Source organism: Micropterus salmoides, unplaced genomic scaffold, assembly GCF_014851395.1.
Source record: "Micropterus salmoides isolate LMB-PRFRI ecotype aquatic unplaced genomic scaffold, ASM1485139v1 Ms_hic_scaffold_2, whole genome shotgun sequence".
In the NCBI taxonomy this organism is placed as follows: Eukaryota; Metazoa; Chordata; class Actinopteri; order Centrarchiformes; family Centrarchidae; genus Micropterus; species Micropterus salmoides.
In genome coordinates, this window is record NW_024041150.1 from 30,196,858 (window position 1) to 30,219,939 (window position 23,082).

Here is a 23,082-nt window from a genome sequence, read left to right on the forward strand (position 1 = left end):
GAACAGTGTCCATTGCACTAATTCTTTTATGGTTACTGTGAGTTTTTTCACATTGCTTGTTAATATCTTGTATATTTTTGGCATTCTTTTTTTCCATTAGTATTATTGTATTATTTTGTATACTTGTTCATTTTTGATCTCTTTACTTATAGGCCTATTTATATTATGTTCTGTAAAGCAGATACCAAGGCAAATTACTCCTATGTGAAAATGTACTTGGTAATAAACCTCATTCTGATTCTGATAGCTACAAGCAGATATGGGAAAAGTGGCTACACCAAAAAAGTAAATCACAGAACTTTAGCAAAGAGATAGGTACTAATTCTTTCAGCGGGCATATTCGCATCAGTTATTTTCTGCTGGCGTATTATGACACACTTTGAATTGCGATGACCTTACTGAGGGTTGGAGAGGGTTTCAACACTTTACCAAATATGGCCAGCGCGGGGCGTGGGATCCACTCAGCTGTATGAGGTATGGGTCGATGGGTGGATGAGAGAAGGGGATGCGCCGCTAAGGAGGCTCCGCGAGGTAGGAACTTAAAGCTTATAGCAAAAACATGAAAGACAACTCCCACACTAGAAATCGGTAAGATCATTCTTCAGTCTTGTTTTTTTTTTTCGCAGAGAGTTTATGCAGAAGTCTGGAGAGCGTTTATTCTGGTCTATTTTTGGACAAGCGAGAAGAGCTCATTATGGCACAGCCCTCTGGGCGCGGTATCACCTCTATTTGGTACGGGAAAAAATCTATATCACTCACTTTATGCGCCAGTTGTAATGTGTAGGCTATAGGCTATTTTACAGAGTAGGCTATACTATGTACTTAAATTAAACTATCTCCTCTGGTTCCATTATAACGCTGATGTGTCTGCTTGCAGCCTCGACTCTCTTAAAACCAGGAAATAACGGAATGTATGAAAAGGTGTAGTTAGTTTTAAGAAGCTTTCTGTGTTCATACGCTCCCATTTCACGCCAGTGTAAATGATCAACATTTAAGGTATGGGCTAGGCCTACACAGTGATATAGGCCTAAGCTACAGTAGCACTATGTGTTTGTTTTGACCTATATGCAGTAGGCCTATGCATAGCATAAAACCAAAAAATCAAACCAGGCTGGTTTCCTGTCAGCAGGAACAGCACAAGGTCACGTACACCACACAACCACATCTTTCTCAGTATGCTTCAACAGGTTTTTTTAATCTTTTTTTATCTAAACAGTTTCTCTTACCATGTCAAACTGGGAGACCAGCAGCAGACCTATGTTTAAACTCATAATATTTCACTAGAAAAGATGATTGATTCTAGCTGATGTTAAAGAGGGAGGTTTTTTTGTATTATCAGCCGAAGAGCTGCATTTCTAGCTCCAGGCTTGATTCACATTATGTCTGACAAAGTGATTAAGTGCTCATTTGGTTGCTGGTGTGGGTTCCTGCGGACATGCCGTTAGCGCTCCAGAGCTGCTTCCTGTGTATTACTCTCATTACACAAAACAGGAAGTAGACTCTATGGCATCATCGGCTAAAAGACAAATGCGATTAGCCATTTTCAAGGTTTGCATTGGCAGAATGAGGCAGCATTCTTTTCTCCATGGCAGATGCACCAACCGCTCTGTCTGTAGAGCAGAGGTTATGGTCTCAGCATCTGCATCTACAGCAGATACCTCATCATCTGTTTGTCAAATGCCAGTACTGCAATTTAAAATTTGGCAAGGGCGCATTGCCTCACTTCATTGTATTCCATGAGTGAGAGAAATCCACCTCTCTTTCAAAATAAAGCTCATTTAACCTGTGGCAATGGAAGGAGGTTTTAGGTGGAAGTTTCCCTTATGTCACTTTATCTCATGAATTATCTGTGAATCTGGCTTTCAAACGGCATGTGAAGGAAATGGCACAGAAACTACTCTTACATAAGCATAAAGCACGCTTTGGTCTTGAGGACAGGATCGCACAGTTAACTATGAGCTCATAGGTGTTATTTACACTGGGGACGCTGACACGTCCCCACCACATTTTGAAATGGCTGATTTTGACCCCGTGACTTTTTGAAAGCATTTGTTAAAATGCTTTGAGAAAAGTTTATTTGCACAATAAAAAAACATGCAAAGCAATTTCAATATAGAAGAAACAAATGTGCATTGCCCCAAAAAGGTAACAGGCTGATGATTATTGCATTCTATTTATTTGTCACCTGCCAGTTGATTTTATTTGTTTCACTTTTTATAAATGAAGACATTTCCACCCTAAAGTGAAGCAGAAGATGTCACCAGAATGCAAGAAATTAAGTGTTTAATGCTCTGAATCTTCTGGGGAGAACCCATCATATCATATTTCTTCAAAATAGTGTTAAAGATCTCCTCATCTTGTTTTTGAGCATCGTCTGGTCTCGTGACAGAAGTGTATCATCAGGCCCTGAATTTGGGCCCTTATGTCCCCACCACTTTTTAACACAAAGTGACTGTGGCTTTGGAGATCCTTTATTCTCATGCCGATCGCTCTATTTTAGGATGCAGTTTGTTATTGTTCTTTGTATTTTATTACAGCAGATAAATATACTAATTGTGTAGTACAAGAAAAATAACAGCCTTCTCCTCATTATCAATACAAAGAGCCTCACAAAGGTTTCCTGAAAAAGCTGCCTCAGGATATAAGTTTTCAAATTTAAAACCACTGCTGCTCACCAAACCAGATCTCCGGCCTGTTTAACTCTTGGTACCCTGCGAGTGAATACTGAACTTGGGAAGACTGGCTTATAAATGGAGTGGATTACAGAGGATTTCAAAACTCCAATGTCTCATGCAAATGGTGGATTATGAACTTTAACTTTGAATCTCATTAATGCCGTCTGTGATTGTCTCTGGTGCTGTATGTTGTCTTGTTATTTCTGGCCATGCTGAGATCTTAAACTCAATAACATTACCTGATTAAATAAAGGTAAAAATAGGCAGGTCTGAATGGTCTAGGGGTGTCAAATACAGATTGTACAGCAAATATAGCAACAAATGGGATATATACTGTAAATTAAATTGACTTGGCTTGAACTAAAAACCGTCACATATTGGACACTAGAGGGCACGAATATCCAACTGTTACGTCCAACCCCTTCAAGCTGAAGACGGAAAACTCCCACTTCCTGTAAACCTTCCTGGCACAGGTCACAGCTTGAACAAGTTCCTCAGTCATACTTCGGTCTTTACGCAACTGTGGTTTGAGCCTGAACATGTCAGCCAGGGATGAAAAACTCATTAATAATCAAATTAGCAGCTCTTATGTTGCCGTTTCTCACTATTTGACATTAGCTTTGGTTGTCATTTACCCAAGACATGAAACAAGACTGGACACTGGACAACTTCTTTATTATGGGCTGTTCAGGCTTAAATGATGCATCATTAATTTAGGGCTACAACATTTGTAAGAAAGCAGAATATGTTTAAATCTCTACTTAAGAAATGAAGCATCATAGGATGCTTTATTCCACTGATCTACTGCACAGTACTGCCTGCCTTGCATCTCTATTCTACATATTTCTATATGTAGTACAGGTATGTTCCTGTTTTATCTTTTCACCAAATTTAAATTTATTCAGATTTCTCTCTTGTTGTTTTTCTGCAGAATATGTGAGAAACGTCCACAGAGTGTGTGACAAGCAGCCCACTTGAGATCTCCGTTCAGTATTAAAGACTCATCTTAACCCTCGCTGGACGACAGAAGCCACTTCAATCTCCTGACTGATTGCGATTTTCCCATCATGCCACTGATCGTATTGTCCACCCCCCGGCTGCTATGGGTGCGTTTAGCTGCCCTGGTGTTCACCTGCGTGGCGTTCAGTGTCGCAGCACACGGAGCCTGGGTGCACAACGTAAGCATGGGTGACTGGTGCATCTTCTGCTGGGCGTTCAGCTTCACCTGCACCCTGCTGGTCCTGCTGGTGGAGCAGTTCGGCCTTCAGGCCCGAGCCCCGGTTTCCTGGTCCAATTTCCCCATCACTATCGCCTGCTACGCCACCTTCCTCTGCCTCTCTGCCTCTGTCATCTTCCCAGTTTTTTTCATTAAAAACCAGAGGCTTAATGACGAGGTTCGTGGATATCGCATCACTTCCACCGTCTTCTCCTGCCTTGCAACGGTAGCCTACATGGGGGAGGTGAGCCTGTCTAAAGCGAGACCAGGAGAGGTGGCAGGTTACATGGCTACTGCTCCAGGCCTGTTGAAGGTGAGCCAGACCTTTGTGGCCTGTGTTATTTTCATCCTGGTCAGCGAACCCGTGTCATACAACCATCACGCAGCACTCAAGTGGTGCATGGCCGTCTACTGCATCTGCTTCATCGTCTCCATGGCTGTGGTGGTGATGTGTGTGGGCGAGTGCACCGGCCTTCTCCCCATTTCCTTCCCCAAATTCCTGTCAATTTACGGGATCCTGGCAGTTATCATGTACTTGAGTGCAACCATCATCTGGCCCGTGTTCCAGTTTGAGAAACAGTACCGGTATGGAGGCCAAGATTCAAAACTGATCACTGTCTCGGTGCTTACTGCGCTCAACTTCCTGCTTTACCTCGCTGACCTGGCCTACTCTGCCAGACTAGTGTTTGTCACTGCCTGAGAAGAAGAGATGAAGAAGGGAGACCCATTGAGTGATGGAGAACAGAAATAAATTGTATAAGAGCTTGAGTGGCTTTGCAGAAAATTCTAGCTAATGTCGAACTTACTCTTCCTTTTTGGTGTCTAATTGTAAAATGCTGCAGTGAGATGTCATGTTAAAACAAGGAAAGTACATGTTTATATATTCCCAGATATCTGCAGTGACAGTATTTAACCTCTAATGTGATTAAACCTGTGCTAAATATGCAACACAAGTTTAATGTGAACGATCTAAAGGTGGAATTTCACATGATGGCGTGACAAAAGCTTGTAATGTTGTTATAATCCAATGAAGTCAACACACTGGAGCTCAGGTGAACAACAGAAGAAATGGGAAGAAATGTATTTACTATATCTGAGACATGCAGAGGAACTTGTATAATAACCCCACACTCTCATCACAACCTGACAAAGGTTTGTTTAAAATCTACTTTTGTTAATAAGCTTTTGGAGGAAAATAATTTAGCTGTCCTTTTGTGCTGATATCATATTATCTGAAACATTTTAAAAGAAAGAATTTGACCAAATAAAGCTTTTAGTTAAACCAATAAATATTTTATTTTTTAAGCACACAAGATGGCCTGCGGTATGTGCTGTGATTGTGGTTACACCATGTGTTGTGGCTTTCATAATTCACTGCATAAAATTTGGAGCTTTGCTTCTGTGGAAGATTCTAGGTAGTCAAGATACATAAACACAACTAATCAAGCAAAACACCAGGATGATATATAGACAGGATCTTCAGGACACTTGGATAACTTCATTGCAATATTACAGATCACAACAAAGTATGGAAGGAAGTTTGTTGTCATTATAATCACTGTCACAAAATTCTGTTTGGTATCTCAGAAGCAGCAGCAAGGCATAAGATTAAAAATACACGTCAGACAAACTAGACAACACAGTACATAAACAATAAATAATAAAAGGAGTCAGTAATAAATAAATAAATAAATAAAGGCAACAACAGCATACAGTGCTTTAAGAGTTCATTGTATATTGTACCACACACTGTATCACAATAGTATGGGTCTGTATTGCATGTTTATAGTCCTCATTTATGGTTGTCGAGTTTGTGTGTGGGTGGTGGAGGGGCCGATGGAGGCTATAGCTCTAGGCTAGGCTAAAGCTGTTCCTCAGCCTGTTTGTTCGGGTTTTCAAGATGTGGTGCCTCTTCCCTTCTCTTCCCATCTCAAGGAAAACAATAAAAAAAAACATTCACATACACTCCGGTAGTCTTTTCACTCTTATTGTCTCAATTACTTCAGTTTTGAACATGGACGTAAAGTTAATTTCTTTCAGTTATTTCTGTCAAGACTGAACATTGTAGTGATACATTTGAAAACACTATAACTGGAGAGAGTGTTTGAGATAAATCATTCACCAGAATCTAGAACAAGCAAAATGTAAATCCAAAACTAAATCTTTCAATGGAAGAGAAATCACTTTGATCATGGTTTCTTTGACGAAGGGAAAGCTAAGGAGGACATGAAGCCGGAGATAGGGAGATGTTTTGCAGAGTGTGCTCCTGGGCCTCATGCATTTCTCATCGTGCTTAAAGTGGAGAAATTCTCGGAGCAGGAGAAGTACGTCATCAAACTTCTGCACAAGTATTTATCTGAAGAAGCTTTAAAATATGTCACAATTGTCTTCACTCACGGTGACCAACTGCCTGAGGGAGAGACAATCAGGAAGTTTGTCTATCAAAGTGAAGGTCTGAGTGATCTGCTGGAAAAGTGTGGAGGTCGGTGCCACGTCGTTGATAATAGATACTAAAACGAAAACCCAAAGGACGAATAAAGGAGACACTGGTTCCAGGTGAAGGAGCTACTGCACAATGGACAAGATGGTGACTGAAAACAGCAGAAGCTGCTACACCAATGAGATGCTACAAGATGTGGAGGAAGAAATACAACAAGAGGAGGAGGAGATTGTCGTCAGGGATGTCAGAGAAAGAGATCAGAAAGCTGGCAGAGGGCAGAGCATACACAAAGCTTTCGGTCAGATTAGCAAGTATTGGAGTGTTGTGAATTATTTTGGAGCATTATAGCTTAAATTGTTATAATTAATTACTGGAGCAATGGTGGTCTACATTTTCATCATTTAAAGTGTTATTTTGTAGTGTAAAGTTAGGATCACAGTGTTAAAACTCTACAGCTCTGAGTGTGTGTGCTCCTTTCTGTATCTAACTGCCCAGGCACGTGTGTGTGTGAGCAAGTTCGTGCGCTTTGGGAGAAAAGGGAGGGAGCACAGTGAGGCAGCATTAAAAACACCTGCAAAGGAAAATATAGAAGCAGATTTTGTGCAAATTGTATTACAAAACATACAGTCCATCACAGTAAGAATGTCCTGTTTCTAGCACAGAGCACAAACAACACCAGTTTATTCCACAAAAGTCAGGTTATGGAAGAAATGGCATGATCAAACAGAGTGCATGCAAAAGACACAGAGAGGAGGAGCAGGCAGTTAGGGACTTTCCCACCAAATGCTTAGGCACGTGAAAATCTTGGACTTTCCCAGACTCAGGTGCAGTAGGAAAGAGAGCCAAGAGATGATGTGAAGCCAAGAAACAGAGCTATAAAAGGAGGTCCAAAAGGAGGTGAAAGTCAGTTGTTAATTATTAATTGGATGTAAAGGTCTCTGTGCACCTTGAATGTTTGTACAAAACAATCCACCTGATAGTTGTAAATTTCCTTTTGAGGATTACCAACAGATGTAGTAACACAGTTAACGAGTAGGCCTAACATATATTTTTCACTTGTTTTTAATAAAATGGCCATCCTTTTAATGAACACCAAGTGCATGGCTGAGGGTTTAACTGCATAAACTTGCCAAAGACACATAATGTCACCGTCATCTATGTTTATTGTTTACATTTGATGTTATGCACCACCATGCACCTGAAATGCTTTCAGATTGGGAGATGGATATTTCAACTTGGAAATTTCCGAGTTCCGACCGGTCTGGAACGGGCCATTAAAGTACTCTTTACTTTATAGTTATTGTGTGTAGTGACAGCGATGGCAGAAACTTGTTTTTTTCTTTCTCTTATAATCTTTTAGGTAAGTAACAGTACTGTTTTTATTATTATTATGTCTCAATATCTAGTCTGTACACATGTGTAGGGTTTATGTCAGAGATGTGAAGTTGTTTCATTGTTTTCCTCATTACCTTTTCCTCCTCGCTTGACCAGTCAAATCTGGGAGAGGATCTTTGTTTTTTCGTTTATTTACCATTTATAGACATACCAACAAACAGAATTCCTTTCACCATATTGCATGTTGCACAGTCAAAAAACTTTTTGCTCCCATTTCTGGCTCAGCAACACCTGTGTCCTGTTGCACCTTAATTAAATGAACTCCGGTGCTTTGACAGGGCCAGTGATGGTAGGTTTACCAAAAACAAATCATAAACAAATGTGCTCTGATGGGACGCTTTATTTGAATCCCTCAGTCACTGATGTGCTTCTAGTCAACCAAACTGCCCTTCAGGTCTGAGTAGGTGAAACAGCTGGAATAAGTTCATCTAGACTTACAGTTGAACTATTTCTTGTTTGACTGAGTGGAATAGTCCATTTCTGTTTACATTTATTGTCTAAATTGACAGTTCCTGCTGTAGTCAAGTAGCTATTCTATAAGAAAATGTTTGTGTATTTGAGCAAAGCATTAAGACCCGCCAAGATAAGCCAAGAAAGCTGCATGTCAGCTACCTCATATCATTCAAAGAGAGGGAACAACCTGATCTCACAGAAATGAACACGACCCCTTAACCCAGATTCACGTGGTGGTGGCACGTCATGTGTTAAAATTACGTGTCGGCACCACTAAAACAACACCCATACAAAGTCAATGAGGCTCATTTGTCGTGGTGGACACACGGATTCCCTGGTTCAACAACGTCACACAGTTGGCGGCGGCAAATGTGGTTTTCTAGTAATTTTAACACATTACCTGCCACCACCACGTAAATCCGGGTTAAGGGGCCGTGTTCATTTCACGTAGCCTATTTCTGTGAGATAAGGTTTGAGGGAACATCACAGTTCGGGGGAGGCTACTGTTTGTGAAGTGATTGAGGCAGGCACTTTTCAAAAACAAGTTACAAAGTGCTTTAACAAGTGCAAAGACAATAATACCCAAGAGACAATAATACAAAAACAATACAAGATAAAAGCATGAAAACATTGAAAAGACTAAAATACACATTTAAGATAAATATAAAATTAGTAAAATACAATAAAATAAAAGGGATAAAATAAAGTCAAATAAGATCGGGAAAGGCTCTCCTATAAAAGTATTTTTTAAGAAGGGACTTAAAAGAGTTCACTGACTCAGCTGACCTGATTTCTCGGGCAGGCTGTTCCAGAGCCTCGGGGCCCTGACAGCAAACGCTCTGTCCCCTTTAGTTTTCAGTCGAGACTCTGGAACAGATAGCAGACCTCTGCCCGAGGATCTCAAGGTACATGCTGGTGTGTATGGGACTAAAAGTTCAGAAATATAACAAGGCGAGAGGCCATGAAGAGCTTTAAAAATAATCAATAGAATTTTAAAGTCAATTCTAAAACATACTGGGAGCCAGTGTAATGAAGCTAAAATAGAGTAATGTGGTCATATTTCTTTGTTCTGGTTAAAAGCCTGGCAGCTGAGTTCTGGACAGTCTGGAGTCGATCAATAGATTTTTGGGTTAAACAGGTGAAAAGGCTGTTGCAATAATCCAGGCGTGATGAGATGAATGCGTGTAAAATGGTCTCGGTGTCCTTAAAAGTTAACATAGATCAAATTTTTGTTATATTTCTAAGTTGATAAAAACATGATTGAACAAGCTTTGTGGTGTGCTGCTGGAAATTTAAATTACTATCAAACCAAACACCAAGGTTCTTTGCCACAGGCTTAATGTGATTTACTAGGGAACCAGCAGACGGCAGTATTTGATTTGCCATCTGCTGGGACCCGATGACCAGGATTTCTGTTTTGTCTGAGTTCAGTTGGAGGAAATTATTTGACATCCATTTTTTAACTTCACAAAGGCAGTTGTTAAGTGAACTCAGCATTCCAGGGTCTGTAGATCTGACAGGCAAGTATATTTGTGTGTCATCAGCATAAATATGAAAAGAAATGCCATGTTTATGGATGATATGTCCAAGGGGAAGCAGATACAAGGAAAACAAAATGGGTCCTAAGACCGACCCCTGAGGCACACCATATTTAACTGGACAGAACGAGAGACATAGTTGTTTACAGACACGCAAAACTTCCTATTTGACAGGTAGGATGAAAACCATTCTAGGGCAGTACCAGAGATCCCCACCCAGTGCCTCAGTCTGTCTAACATGATGTTGATCAATGGTGTCAAAAGCAGCGCTAAGGTCCAGGAGTACCAGGACTGAGCACATGCCTTCATCAGCAGACATTCTCAGTGACTGGGCAGTCTCAGTGCTGTGGTACTTCCTAAAACCAGACTGAAACTTTTCAAATAATTTGTTATTTTCCAGCACAGTGAGCAGCTGTTTGGACACAATTCTTTCTAGAATCTTTGCAATAAAAGGCAGTTTTGAAATTGGTCTAAAATTATGTGGGAGGGAGGGATCTAAACCAGGTTTCTTTAAAAGTGGGTTCACGCAAGCCGTTTTAAAATAATCAGGGACACAACCAGTGGATAGGGAGCTGTTGAAAACAGAGATCAAATGGGGCCCAACAGAATCCATTACTTTCAGTAAAAATTTTGTAGGTATTACATCAAGTGGGCTGGAGGACACTCTCATTTGTGATACTGTTTTAAAAGCTCAGACAAGTCGATGGGATAAAACTGGTTAAGACTCTCTTGTTGCTGGTGAGGAACAATAAGATAATAAGATAAAAACAATTCACAGTCATCATTACTTCCAGCTGAGGCACAAGGAGGGGTTGGGTTTACCATAAGGATAAATAAGGATTATTATTACCAGCTGATCCACAGTCTTAAACAGAAACCTGGGATTGTGTTTATGTGTAGTAATGAGTTCAGAAAAATAGTGTGGTAGAGCTACAGCAGAAGCTGTCAAGGTTTAACAGGCTTGCTAAGATAACAAAAAGCTGAAAAGTAATTCACAGCTGGGAGCGTGGCCATAACCAGCTATGATGATATAGCCAATCAATAAAATAAATACAGGCTATATAAAAAAACATCAAGTTAAACGAAGGCTTTAGGACCATGCAGACGCAGCTGATTACTCAGTCGCAATCCTCATTTCAAGTTGAAAAACTGTTTCCCCATCAGTGTCCAGATTTGAAGCACATGAATATGTTGCGGGCGCAGTAACTAAGAGCACCGCGGGCAGTTTTGGGCGATAATCATGTTTTGTGAATATCCAGTTGGGTGAAATAGGGTGAAGCGTAGGCCTATCTCCATTAAGAGAGACCCTGTGCACATTTAGGCTACACACGCGGCACAGAATAATATTTAAAACCCCCGGCACGCCGACAGGATCGGTCAGGATCTATGGTAAATAATGTTCTGACAAACAAAAGATTAGCATAGCCTACTTTTTACCTTTGATACTTAGCCAAAGTATTTTTAAAAGCAGGTGGCTATTTGTACTTTTTTATTTTATTTAAGACCAATAGGCATACTTTTAGTGGAGTTATATTTAGGAAAGGTATCTGTACTTTTACACAATAAAAGGATTTGTGTACTTCCACTACACCTGCAGTCATATAACCTAAAACCAAAAACATGTGATGGAATATTTCTGTTCAATCGTGGTTACATCAGCTAGTGAGACATAAAAAATGGAAATGTGTTAAAACACAGTGGGCACATCCTTTTAGTACTGACTGCATTGTGCAATCACAAAGTGAAAGCAGTCCTCACATGAAACTTCTTCACATAAACTCTGGCAGTCGTGTCTCTCTGAATAATTGTCACTCCAAAGTTACTTCACCTTTGACAACATGGATGGTAAGTTGACCATCTCATACTAAAAGTGCTGTCCTGAGCTTATCTGATAAAATGAAGCCGGTAACTATTGTGTGATTTCTTTACTGAACTTCGCGGTTTATGTTTTGTCCTGTTTAGAGCAGAAGCGCTGCGCTGTTGAAGACAGTCAGGCAATGCGACCATTTTGCTCTGTAAAAGAGATATAACTTAGGCTATGTGGACCGCTTAACCTAAATGAGAATGTGTGATTGTCAAAATTAGAAAATTCTCTAAATGGTAAAAAAAAATATCGCCTCTCTTTGTAGGCCTACGGATGTACAGTCAGGTAGCAGGTTCTCATTTTTAGTCATGGTCACTTTCACCTTTTTAAATCACACAACAAAAAAGCCCGTAAAGTGTGTTAATATAGCGCCTTTCTAATCATCCGACTGCTTAAAGGTTGCAACACATAGCCTACTCACGCCCAAGTATGGACGCTGCACTACGTTACATTCACACACTGGATGTGCTCATCAGAAACTAACATTCACACACCGATGGAAAAGCATCTGGATCAGTTTGGGGTTCATATCAGATCGGATTACGCATATCTAAAAGCTGTTCTTGAAACGATCCTCTTTGGTCTTTACCACACTATATTTGTGTGTTGAACAGAGTTTGATATACATAGCCTATATACTTTCTTCATTAATAATCTTTTGGGACACCGTTTATGTATTGACACCATTCTATTCTGTTGTTATGCTAATGCAGCTATTTTATAAAACTCGTTTCCCTTTTTCATTGTGATTTTTGACCAAGATTTTTATTGTTGGGCTTATGTAGCTATCTTCTTACATATGACAACATCTAAAAGGCAGTACAGTACAGTATTATTTATGAAAAAAAATTTTCTTTCAGTGTCAAACAGAAGAATTGTCATGCTGGGAAAAACTGGAGCTGGAAAAAGCAGCCTGGCTAACACCATATTTGGGGAGGAACAGTTCAAGATCGACCATACTCTCAACTCTGGAACAGGTGAATGTAAAGCAGAAACCAAATCTGTCAATGGAAGAAACATCACTTTAATCGACACTCCTAGTTTCTTTGACACTGATAGATCTGAGTACATGAACTGTGAGATAGTGAGGTGTATCACAGAGTGCGCTCCTGGTCCTCATGCTTTTCTTATTGTGCTTAAAGTGGAGAAAGTCACAGAGCAGGAGCAGGCTGTCATCAAAGAAATAAACAAATGCTTCTCTGATGAAGTCTTCAACTACGCAACAGTTGTCTTCACTCATGGTGACCAGCTCCCTGAAGGACGGAAAATTGAGGATTTTGTCCGCCAGAATAAGTTCATGAATGATCTGGTGAAGAAGTGTGGCAGCCGGTGCCACGTCTTTGATAACAGATACTGGAACAATATCCCCACAAATGATTACAGGAGCAACCAGTTCCAGGTGGAGGAGCTACTTAAGTCAATAGACAAGATGGTGATGGAAAACAACGGAAGCTGCTACACCAATGAGATGCTACAAGAAGTGGAGGAAGAAATACAACAGGAGGAGGAGCAGATTCGACTGTTACCAGGAGACATGTCAGAGAAAGAGATCAGAGAGCTGGCTAGGGGCAGAGTATTTCATGAGCTTTGGATTAAACTAGCAGGCACTGTAACAGGTACATTGTTGGGAGCATTGTTTGGTGTAGTAGTGTTTGTTGGAGTAGTTGTCACAAGTTTAAGTGAGACTTCAGAGCCAGTAAAATTACGGCAAGCTATATCCCAAACTGCAAAAGCAGTAGGAGCAGCACTAGCAGGAACAGGAACAGCCGCAGTAGCAGGGGGGCCAGCAGCAGCAGTATCTGGAATAACATTAGGCACACTTACAGGGGTATCTGCTGCAGTGGGAGCAGTGAAAGGAGGAATTGCAGGATATCAAGCAGCTGAGGGAGCAGACACCCCACGGGAAGCAGCAGAGAGGGCAGCAGAGGCTGTCAAGAAAGAAGCCCAATCAGCCTTAGATAAAGGAAACGATGTTGTGAACAGACTGTACCAAACGTAAAACAGATTCAAAATCTATAACAAGATTCTTGAAAAGGGAGAGATAATTTATGATTAAAGTCTTGTATCTCCTTGTAGATTAAATGAAAATCTTGTATCAAATGTCATGACAACCCATCCAATAATAAAAGCCCAAATCTTTAACCTTATAGTGATGCTATGTAAATGTCAGGGGCTCACCAAAGTCAGTATATTCGTCCTTTGTGTACCATTACATTTATTCATTTAGCTGACGCTTTTATCCAAAGTGACTTACAATTGGTATACATGTCAGAGGTCGCACGCCTCTGGAGCAACTAGGGGTTAAGTGTCTTGCTCAGGGACACATTGGTGTCACACAGAGGATTCAAATCTGGGTCGCATTACCAAATTAATAAATAAAAATAATAAATAAATAAAGTATGATGTAATATTAATCTATATTGATCGCCATGGGCACACTCACAAGCAATAATGTAACTAAAATGTGCCTCACCTTTAGCAGCTTCAGCATTAACGTGATGATTACATATTAACGCATCAATATTTATAATCCAGTTATATAAATAATTCTGAAATTGGTCATTCTGCATAATGAGTACTTTTACTTTTGGTACTTAAAGTATATTTTAATGCTAATACATTTATACTTCTGCTTAAGTAAACATTTTAATGCAGGATTTTTACTTGTCTTTATTTCTACACTGTGCTATTGCTACATTTAAAGTATGAGATCTGAGTACTTCCTCCATCTCTGCTAGCATGGCTGAACAGCATTCCTTCATCGTTACAGGAAATGAGAGACAAGTATCACTTTCTATCTGACGGTTCTCAGAGCCCTAAACTTACTGCTTTACCTCGATGACACTGCCAGACTACTGACTCTTCACTTTTGGTGTCTAATTGTAAAATATTGAAATGTGGCTCTAAAAATGTATGTATGTTTACATATTCCTAAATATCTGTAATGACAGTATTTAACCTCTAATGTTAAGGTCAAATCTTTATTTATAAGGCACTTTAAAAACAAACCTGGTTTGTGCACAAGTGCTTTTACAGAGACATTGGTACTGAAATACATGCATACATAGTACACACAAAAACACATGCATAGAGACATTCATATGTTTCAATGAAGAATGTAAATCATGTCAAGAAACATTACAGGGATTGGCAAGAGAGTGCGTGAATAGACCTGTGCTAAATGTGCACCGCAAGTATAAGAATGATTTAAAGGTGGGATTTACATGAGATGACACGTGCGATAAAAACAAAGTCAGCTTGTAATGCTGTAAAATTCCAATGAAGTCAATACACTAGAGTGCAGATGAACAGAGAGAATGGAAGAAATCTATTTACTGTGTCTGAGACGCAGGCACTCTGGTTGCTGATGAGGAAACCTATGGGCTCTCCTCACAACATGATTTGTTCAATATCCTTTTTAGTTTCCCCTCGGGTAAATAGTAAACTTGACAGACGGCCTTTCACTTTGCACTTTATAAATTGAATGAATTACAGAGTATTTAAAAATGATGCCTCAAGCCACTTGTCAATTTTAAACTTTAACTTTTAATCTTTAAATTGTCTGTGATTGTCTCTGGTGCTGTGGTCTTGAAATGTCTGGCCATGTTGAGATCTTCATCTCAGTTAAATCACCTTATTAAATAAAAGTTATGTAGGGCCTACATATCTGTTTCAGAGGTCTAGAAGGTGTCATATATCATACAGATTGTAAAGCTTTCAAATCTGTGTTCTGAAATGTATATATAAAATTGACTTGACTTGAACTAAAACTCACCACCGTTTGGACACAAGAGGGCATCAATATCAAACTGTGTACACATTGGAGTTATAAATGTAGCCTAGTTTCAAATTCCTTCAAGCTGCCAACTTTCCACTTCCTGTAAACCTACAAGAGTTGTGTGTGTTTCTCACACATTTCAGAAACCAAATCTCCTGGTTGAACTGTGAGATAGTGAGCTGTAAGTAAATGTGCGACACATGTTTAACGTGAACGATCTAAAAGTGGGATTTTACATGATTGTGTCCACAAAACAAATTCAGCTTATGATTAGGCCTATGTTAAAATCCAATGATGTCAACACACTGGAAGAGCAGAAGGGAAATGGTAGTGATGTGTCCGTCCGTATCGAGGCTTCGAAGCAGGTGTCCAGTAATTCAGGATGATTTTTGTGAAGCACGTATCGAGGCTTGTTTTGGTGACGTATGTGGTGACGTTCGAAGCCTTGTGAGCCACGTCGTACCACGTGACTGATCCAGGAAATGGTTCGCGGGTTTGGCGTGCGATTCGAAAGGAGCAGCAAAATGTACCTTCCTCAACATTTTGTGGACTTTTGGTTTGATTTTAATTGAATACAATTAGATTGTAGGCTATCTACAGCTTACTTTAAATGACTAACATATTTGATCAACTTATGGCAGAATTGCTTTGATCAAATAAATTGTGATAAATGAAACAGGAAATTTTAGCTGAGTAAGACTAGTGGCAGCAACAAAGGGTTGAGAATATTTTTGGACATTTTGTGTTTTTTGTAAGAATTAAACTGGGGGCTCTTACACTATATTACCCTAATAATATATTTCTAAAGCAGGTAAAATCATCTCCTAAAAAAGAAGCCCAGCCCAGCACTGTGGAAAAGATATTTTTAAATACAGATGAATAAAATGTTCTCTGTATTATCTAAAGTCACAAACCAAGTCATCATAACCATCTCCCTTGTTTCCACTTTCCCTTTTGACCCTTCATTGTGTCATAAAGACAGACACCTTATTAATAAGTTAATCAATTATGTATTGGCATCACAAACATAGTTCATTAATTTATTCAATTCAAAGCTTCAGACACCAAAGCCGTGGTGCCATTATGATCACTTTGCCTGTTGTACATTTATTGTCCAAGCTTCAATGCTTCATGCAGCTTCATCTCGCTATCACTACTTATTACTTCCTCCACCTCTGCTAGCATGGCTAAACAGCATCCCTTCATAATTACAAGCAATAACAGCCAAGTATCTAACACTTACTGACCTGGCCTTCACTGCCAGACTAGTGTTTGTCTCTACGTGAGAAGAAAAGAGAGGAGGAAGACACACTGAGTGATGACGAATCGAAATAAAAAAAATATAAAACCTTGGGTGGCTTTGCGAACAAATTGAATATCTGACAAAAAAATACTGACTGAGGATTTGAACACTTATTTGTCTTGAATGTTGATTTTAAACGTTTGAATCTTTATGACGTCTGTGATTGTCTCTGATGCTGCATGTGCTCGTGTTGTGTCTGGCTATGTTGAGATCTTGATCTTGATGAGATCACCTGATTAATAAAGGTTATATCTATTTCAGTGGGCTAGAGGTTGTCATATATTGTACTGACTATAAAGCTCTACAATCTGTGATGTGTGATTTTGAGATTTATAAATAAAACTGACTTGACTTGAACTAAAACCCATTACAGTTTAGACACCAGAGGGCCCCAGTACCAAACTGTTCTGTTTTAGACTGAGGGACTTTCAAACTCCTTCAAGCTGAAGTCGGCAAACTTCCACTTCCTGTAAACCTTCCCTGGTTTCAGCAGGTAACCAGATCTGTGCCCTGATGGCAGCTTTATTTTTGCCCCAAAGTCAAAAATGTGCTCCCATATTTCCCTTCTCGTCAACCAAATTGCCCGGTGGACCAGTAAGTCATTTCATCCAGACTTACAACCTATTTCTTGTTTGACAGAGGGGAATATTTGTTTATTTATTGTATTGCGAGTTTCTCCTGTAGCTGAGTAGTAGCAGTAGTTGCCAAACAGTCGGAGGATTAGATATTGCAATCTGTACACAGGATACATTTCCCCTTTTCTTATTTCCACCCCTCAGGGCGTCTGCAGACAAAACTGCAATATTTTGTTACTAATGATATTTATTCAGAAATTATTTATTTTTTTCTGGCAAATGTGATATAAATCAACATTTTCTACAGAACTGTTAAATGTTTTTCTGTTTTTTTCTGTAGATTAGCCTGTAATTGAACCCGAAAATATGAGATGTAATATTTCTGATCTGTAGGCTACAGAGTGACATTCTACTAATAGGGCCTACTACTTTTACTGTGCAGCTGGGAAGTGAAACTGATGTTTCAACTCAGATCAGATACAAGAAACATCGTCACTCTGGCATTCATCACTTTACTTTTGATAACATGGACTATAAGTGAATTTCCTTACGGAACACTAGCCTACACATCAAGTTGCAAGATGCAGAATTAAATCTTAAATCATGTTTTACAGTGCAGAGGCGTTACAATTAGATGGCTGCCAATAGATCTTCTTCTTTTGTATTATGTAGGCTTATGTGAATAGTGATGATCTCTTATTAAAGGCTGTTGACCTGAGCAGATCCTATTTCTTAGATCTATGAATAGCCCCACTTCAAACACTGCCCCTGTGACAAGTGAGTGTGACAAGTGGTATGTGACATTATAGTTCATAACTCATTATTGCATATAAAATAGTCTGTTATAAAATGCGTATTAAGTTTTGTCTATATTAATGGTTATATTATAATGCGTATTAAGTTTTGTCACTGTTTAAAATTAGAGTTATATTAAGAAGTTGAATGCAGATAATACTGATCTTCGTCTGTATGGGTTGATTATTCGTCGATCTTTTGGTAATGCCTTGGGGTTTCAGTAGGGGGATTCCGGCGCGCTCCTCTTCCTCATTCAATACAGACGAGTGAAGGCGAGAGCTGCGTGTGTATGTTTCCTCAACTTTCTCGTTATTTTCCCCCTTTTTAAGGTGATGACCACTCACAAAACAATGTAGATTTTAACATATGCTGATAGTAGGCTACATTTCGTGATGTTACTGTGGTTTTATATGAGTAAAAGAGACGTTTTACATGCGTATATCGTTAAAGAGTTTTGTGCTAACTGAGAAAATGTGTCACGTTATGCTAGCAGCCGGAGACCTCGTGGCTCCGTCGTGTCAGAGTCCCGCTATATACACGAGTGTTAACTTTGTCGTTGGTGTTTAAGCTAGCTACTGACATCCACATATTTCTGTTGTAAAATTTATTGTGAATTTATCACTAATAAGGGTGAGTTTGTGTCATGCTGAGACAATGAATACTATTGAAAGTATAATTCATTTTAGTGTTATGCGAGAACTAATGTAAAAATGAGTATTAATGTAATTTGATAACTTTGTTAAAAACATTTTACATTTCATATGGTAATTTAGTTTAAAAGATAATTTAGAATGCATTAAGAAGATACTTGTGACTGTGGTCCTGAATCTGATGAGTGCACTAATATTGAAATGTATGTTTTCTTGTATACATTGTTCAAAAACTCATTCAATACAGACGAGTGAAGGCGAGAGCTGCGTGTGCGTGTTTCCTCAACTTTCTCGTTATTTTCCCCCTTTTTAAGGGCACAACACCCCCACAGTTCCAACAGCAAGTGAAAGTAAAGTTATAAATACAACCTGCATCAGAGCCTTTTTATATACACTCTATATTCAGAGCACAGGAGAAAACACACACAGGACAGTTGTCTGATAAATCCTATCGGTGTTTACTCTTCACAGATCTCTCTTTTAACAACATGGATGGTAAGTTAAAGCTATGTCTTTCACTTGGCCTAACACTGCTCACTGTAGGGCTATTTATTAATAATCTAAAACGTATTTTCGGTAAACACATATTTTGCCGAAATGATCCTTACAATGATATTTGAAACATGCTGTAGGCTAGCCTAACTATTGTAGACCTAATCAACAATCAGTAGAATTTTTAATGTGTCAGATAAACATTTAATCAACATTTAGATTGGACTTGGTATCAGATACCCGAACTTAACAGACTGAGATCAGGATCAGGGCCAAATGAACCAGATGATTCCTATTAAAAGCTGTTTACAAAATGATTAGTTTATGTTGTTGAACAGTGATTGATAGGCTACTGTATAAATATTTACTATGTATCACAAATTGAGGTTATATTGATCACTAAAATAATTTTTTTATGTATTGATAACATTATTAATTTGTGTATTATGCTAATGTAGATATTTTCTGAGTAGCCTACTAACTACTTATTTTTTCATTTTGATTTTTGATCAATGAGATTCTTTTGTAATTGAGCTTTTATGTATATTTATTTACGAAAACAAAACACAAATAAATGACAGTATAAATGAATGATATTTTCTTTCAGCGTTAAACAGAAGAATTGTCATCTTGGGAAAAACTGGAGTTGGAAAAAGCAGCCTGGCTAACACCATATTTGGAGAGGAACTGTTCGAGATCGATGATTCTCTCGACTCTGGAACAAGAAAATGTCAAGCAGAGACCAGATCTGTCAAAGGAAGAAGCATCACTTTGATCGACACTCCTGGTTTCTTTGACACTGATAGATCTGAGGAGGAGATGAAGTCTGAGATAGTGAGCTGTATCGTAAAGTCCGCTCCTGGTCCTCATGCTTTTCTCATTTTGCTTAAATTAGAGAAAGTCACAGAGCATGAGCAGGCTGTCATCAACAAAATAATCAAATACTTTTCTGAAGAAGCTTTCAAATATGCAATAGTTCTCTTTACTCATGGTGACCAGCTCCGTAAAGGACAGAAAATTGAGGATCATGTCCAGAAGAATGAGTACATGAGTGAGCTGGTGAAGAAGTGCGGAGGCCGTTGCCACGTCATTGATAATAAATACTGGAACGAAAACCCAAAGGATGAATACAGGAGCAACCGGTTCCAGATGGAGGAGCTACTTAACACAATAGAAAAGATAGTGATGGAAAACAATGGAAACTGCTACACCAATGAGATGCTACAAGCAGTGGAGGAACAAATACAACAGGAGGAGAAGCAGATTAGACTGGAATCAGAAAACATGTCAGAGGAAGATATCAGAAAGCTGGCTGAGAATAAAACAGTCAGGGAGGTTTTGGCCAAATATGTAGGTATTGGAACAGGTGTGTTGTTGGGAGCTTTTTTGGGTATGCCACTGGGTTTATTGGGATTGGTTTCAGGAGCAGTGATGGGAGGTTTTCAAGGATATCTTGTAGCCAAGGAAGCAGCAAAGAGGGCAGTAGTTGCTGTCAAGAAAAAAGCACAATTGACTCTTCATTAAGCCACGCCCACCTTAGTTACTGTTGTGAAGTCTGACAAACTGTCAGCGCTGCCACTGTCTATTACTGCACTCCCTGGAGAAATATTGACAAATTTGTTGGATCTTAGAAAGTGGCAGACAGTTTCGCACAGTTGTATTATACATTTGTTGTATTCGGGCTGACTCAAATTGACTCAAACAGACGTGACAAAAATAAAAGATAGAAGCTATGCCTACCGATCACACAGTAGGCCTACAAGTGAACCACTGCAGACAAAAGACAGCGATATTAAGGATCAACACTGTACACCAACCTGTAAAGCTGGGCAGGCTTCTATTCATTATTACAATCGTTAAAAAGCAGAGTGTTAGCTTGTGTTAGCTAACTAACATCACATTATCTGGATTTATTTTAGGTTTTGGAAAGTAATGTTGTGTAAAAAATTCAAGACTTGGGCCAGATGAGAAAGCTTGAACTTTTTACCAATATTTTTATTATCAACAAAAATAAATACCAATTAGAATAAAAAAAGTTTCACCGGAGATGGTCAGAGATCGGTGCAAAAGAGTTTACACCAATAAAGGATAGATAAACCCGTACAACATCCCTACAGGTCAGAGGATGGTGTCAATTCTGTGTTCATGACTACAGTTCACCACTTATAAGTATAGACAAGGTACATCTAAGTAAAAAGATTATAAATAATTAAAGATTATCACTGATGACTGTTTCTTGACTAATGTCTGTTTTTTGTCTGCACTGCTCCCCCTCTCTGTGTCCTAGGCATGCCTTCTGCTGATCATGCTATTTTAACCATAACCTGACTTAGTGGAATAAGCTGGTGTCTTTTGTGCTGTGTGCTAGAGACAGGGCATTCTTACTGTGATGGGATATATTGATGTATGATTTGTAACACAATTTTCACAAAATCTGCTTCCTTAGCTGGTGTCTTGGTGCTGTGTTACTGTGCTCCTTCACTCTGCTCCCAAAGCACACATGATTGCTTACACACACACACACACACACACACACACACACACTACTACACGCTACACGTTAAAAAAAGGAGCAGATAAACTCAGAGCTATAGAGTTTTAACACTGTGATCTTAACTTTACACTATAAAATAACACTTTAAATGATGAAAATGTAGAACACCATCGCTCTAATAATTAAGGATAAGAATTTAGGCTATAACACACAACAAAAGAGAATAAATCGTACTGCTCCTTTCAACCTCTCTGGGTAGCGACAGTAACTGTTAAAAGTGCCCCAGGAACAGCATTTGACCATATTTTGGAAAAATAAGGCAGAAGAAAGCTAGAAAACGATTCCTTTTGCATTAGAGTGAATGGAGTGCATCCATGAAAGTGTTCAGTTAGAACGAGTCCTATACTGCGCTGTGATTGGCCAGGTGTGTATTCGGGGCGAGGAAAAAAATGGCTGTGGTTCTTTGTAAATTACAATGTATCACTAATATGAACAATTCATGAATTAAAAGATTTTATTAAACAAATAAAAAGTTTTTACTTGGTAAGATTATAACTTTATGAATGGTGTATTGGGAAATACTAACTTTACCATCCTTTGAGCCAGTGGGGGAGAGTAACAATATTGAGGTACTTGTACTGTGATTGAGTATTTCCATTTTATGCCACTTTATACTTCTACTCCACTACAGTTCAGAGGAAAATATTGTATTTCACCACATTACTTTTATTATATATTATATCTTTAGTTGCTTAACAGTCAAATTCTAAAAAAAAACTGATAAAAATAATTACCTAATAATAATTATGTGCAGTTTAATTTTATAGTTTAAATATTCAATTATATTGATCTCTGGCTGGTTCTTCGTGTATGCAAGGACTGATGTTGGAAGGACTGCTTTTATAATTTGTGCAGCAGACATGGTATTGGATTAATTATTTTTACCTGTATCTGAGTATATCTACACAGTGGTTTTGCTACACAAAGTACAAGAGCTGAGCACTTCTACCTAGCCTTTTACCATGGCTATCCAGCATCCTATAAGAGGCCATTTAGGGTGAAACCACTGAAATACATACAGACACACAAGCACCAACAATGTGTGCACAGACACTGAAAACGGGCACATATACAGTGAAAGGTTCCACGCTCTAACCCTTTCCCACCTTCAAACACAGTGGGACACAGGCTACGTGTCTGTGTGCATGTGTGTGTCTGTGTATAGAGTGTGTGTAAACTAATTTCAGTGCGCCCGGAAGCGGTTTCATTGTAACAGAGCTGCAACCTGGACCGACTCCACAGTGTTTTCCTGCCAAACATGAGAAGTGTGGTGGACAACAGTGTGGATTGGTGCATTTTATATTAAATAATTTTGGAGCTACTCCAAATTCCTCTTCCAGAGAGGAGCAGGGGG

At 39.0% G+C, this 23,082-nt stretch overlaps 3 protein-coding genes across 8 annotated transcripts; all 3 read left to right on the top strand.

Moving 5' to 3' along the window:
- The first annotated feature begins 433 nt into the window (after positions 1 to 433).
- LOC119912888 (myeloid-associated differentiation marker homolog) lies at positions 434 to 5,856 on the top strand. Of its 3 annotated transcripts, XM_038732109.1 has the most exons (3): positions 450 to 531; positions 627 to 732; positions 3,607 to 5,856. In XM_038732109.1, the coding sequence occupies exon 3, from the start codon at positions 3,743 to 3,745 to the stop codon at positions 4,589 to 4,591; it is 849 nt and encodes a 282-aa protein (XP_038588037.1). In that variant the 5' UTR covers positions 450 to 531; positions 627 to 732; positions 3,607 to 3,742; the 3' UTR covers positions 4,592 to 5,856. The 3 variants fall into 3 exon arrangements, with proteins under 3 accessions (XP_038588039.1, XP_038588037.1, XP_038588038.1); XM_038732111.1 differs by lacking the exon at positions 627 to 732 and having other exon boundaries at positions 434 to 531; XM_038732110.1 differs by lacking the exon at positions 627 to 732 and having other exon boundaries at positions 465 to 588.
- Positions 5,857 to 11,407: 5,551 nt separating this feature from the next.
- LOC119913388 (GTPase IMAP family member 7-like) lies at positions 11,408 to 14,763 on the top strand. Of its 2 annotated transcripts, XM_038732806.1 has the most exons (3): positions 11,408 to 11,562; positions 12,442 to 12,558; positions 12,724 to 14,763. In XM_038732806.1, exons 1-3 carry the CDS (start codon positions 11,556 to 11,558, stop codon positions 13,578 to 13,580), a joined length of 981 nt encoding a protein of 326 aa, XP_038588734.1. In that variant the 5' UTR covers positions 11,408 to 11,555; the 3' UTR covers positions 13,581 to 14,763. The 2 variants fall into 2 exon arrangements, with proteins under 2 accessions (XP_038588734.1, XP_038588733.1); XM_038732805.1 differs by having other exon boundaries at positions 12,442 to 14,763.
- A 3,531-nt stretch (positions 14,764 to 18,294) lies between these two features.
- LOC119913382 (GTPase IMAP family member 7-like) lies at positions 18,295 to 22,102 on the top strand. 3 transcript variants are annotated; one of them, XM_038732800.1, is made up of 3 exons: positions 18,295 to 18,361; positions 18,997 to 19,177; positions 19,782 to 22,102. In XM_038732800.1, exons 2-3 carry the CDS (start codon positions 19,171 to 19,173, stop codon positions 20,696 to 20,698), a joined length of 924 nt encoding a protein of 307 aa, XP_038588728.1. In that variant the 5' UTR covers positions 18,295 to 18,361; positions 18,997 to 19,170; the 3' UTR covers positions 20,699 to 22,102. The 3 variants fall into 3 exon arrangements, with proteins under 3 accessions (XP_038588728.1, XP_038588727.1, XP_038588729.1); XM_038732799.1 differs by having other exon boundaries at positions 18,296 to 18,361; positions 18,930 to 19,177; XM_038732801.1 differs by having other exon boundaries at positions 18,297 to 18,361; positions 19,154 to 19,177.
- The last annotated feature ends 980 nt before the right edge of the window (positions 22,103 to 23,082 follow it).

What these genes read in the sequence shown, in the direction of transcription:
- LOC119912888 (XM_038732111.1), top strand. Translation starts at nt 3,743, where the DNA reads ATGCCACTGATCGTATTGTCCACCCCCCGGCTGCTATGGGTGCGTTTA.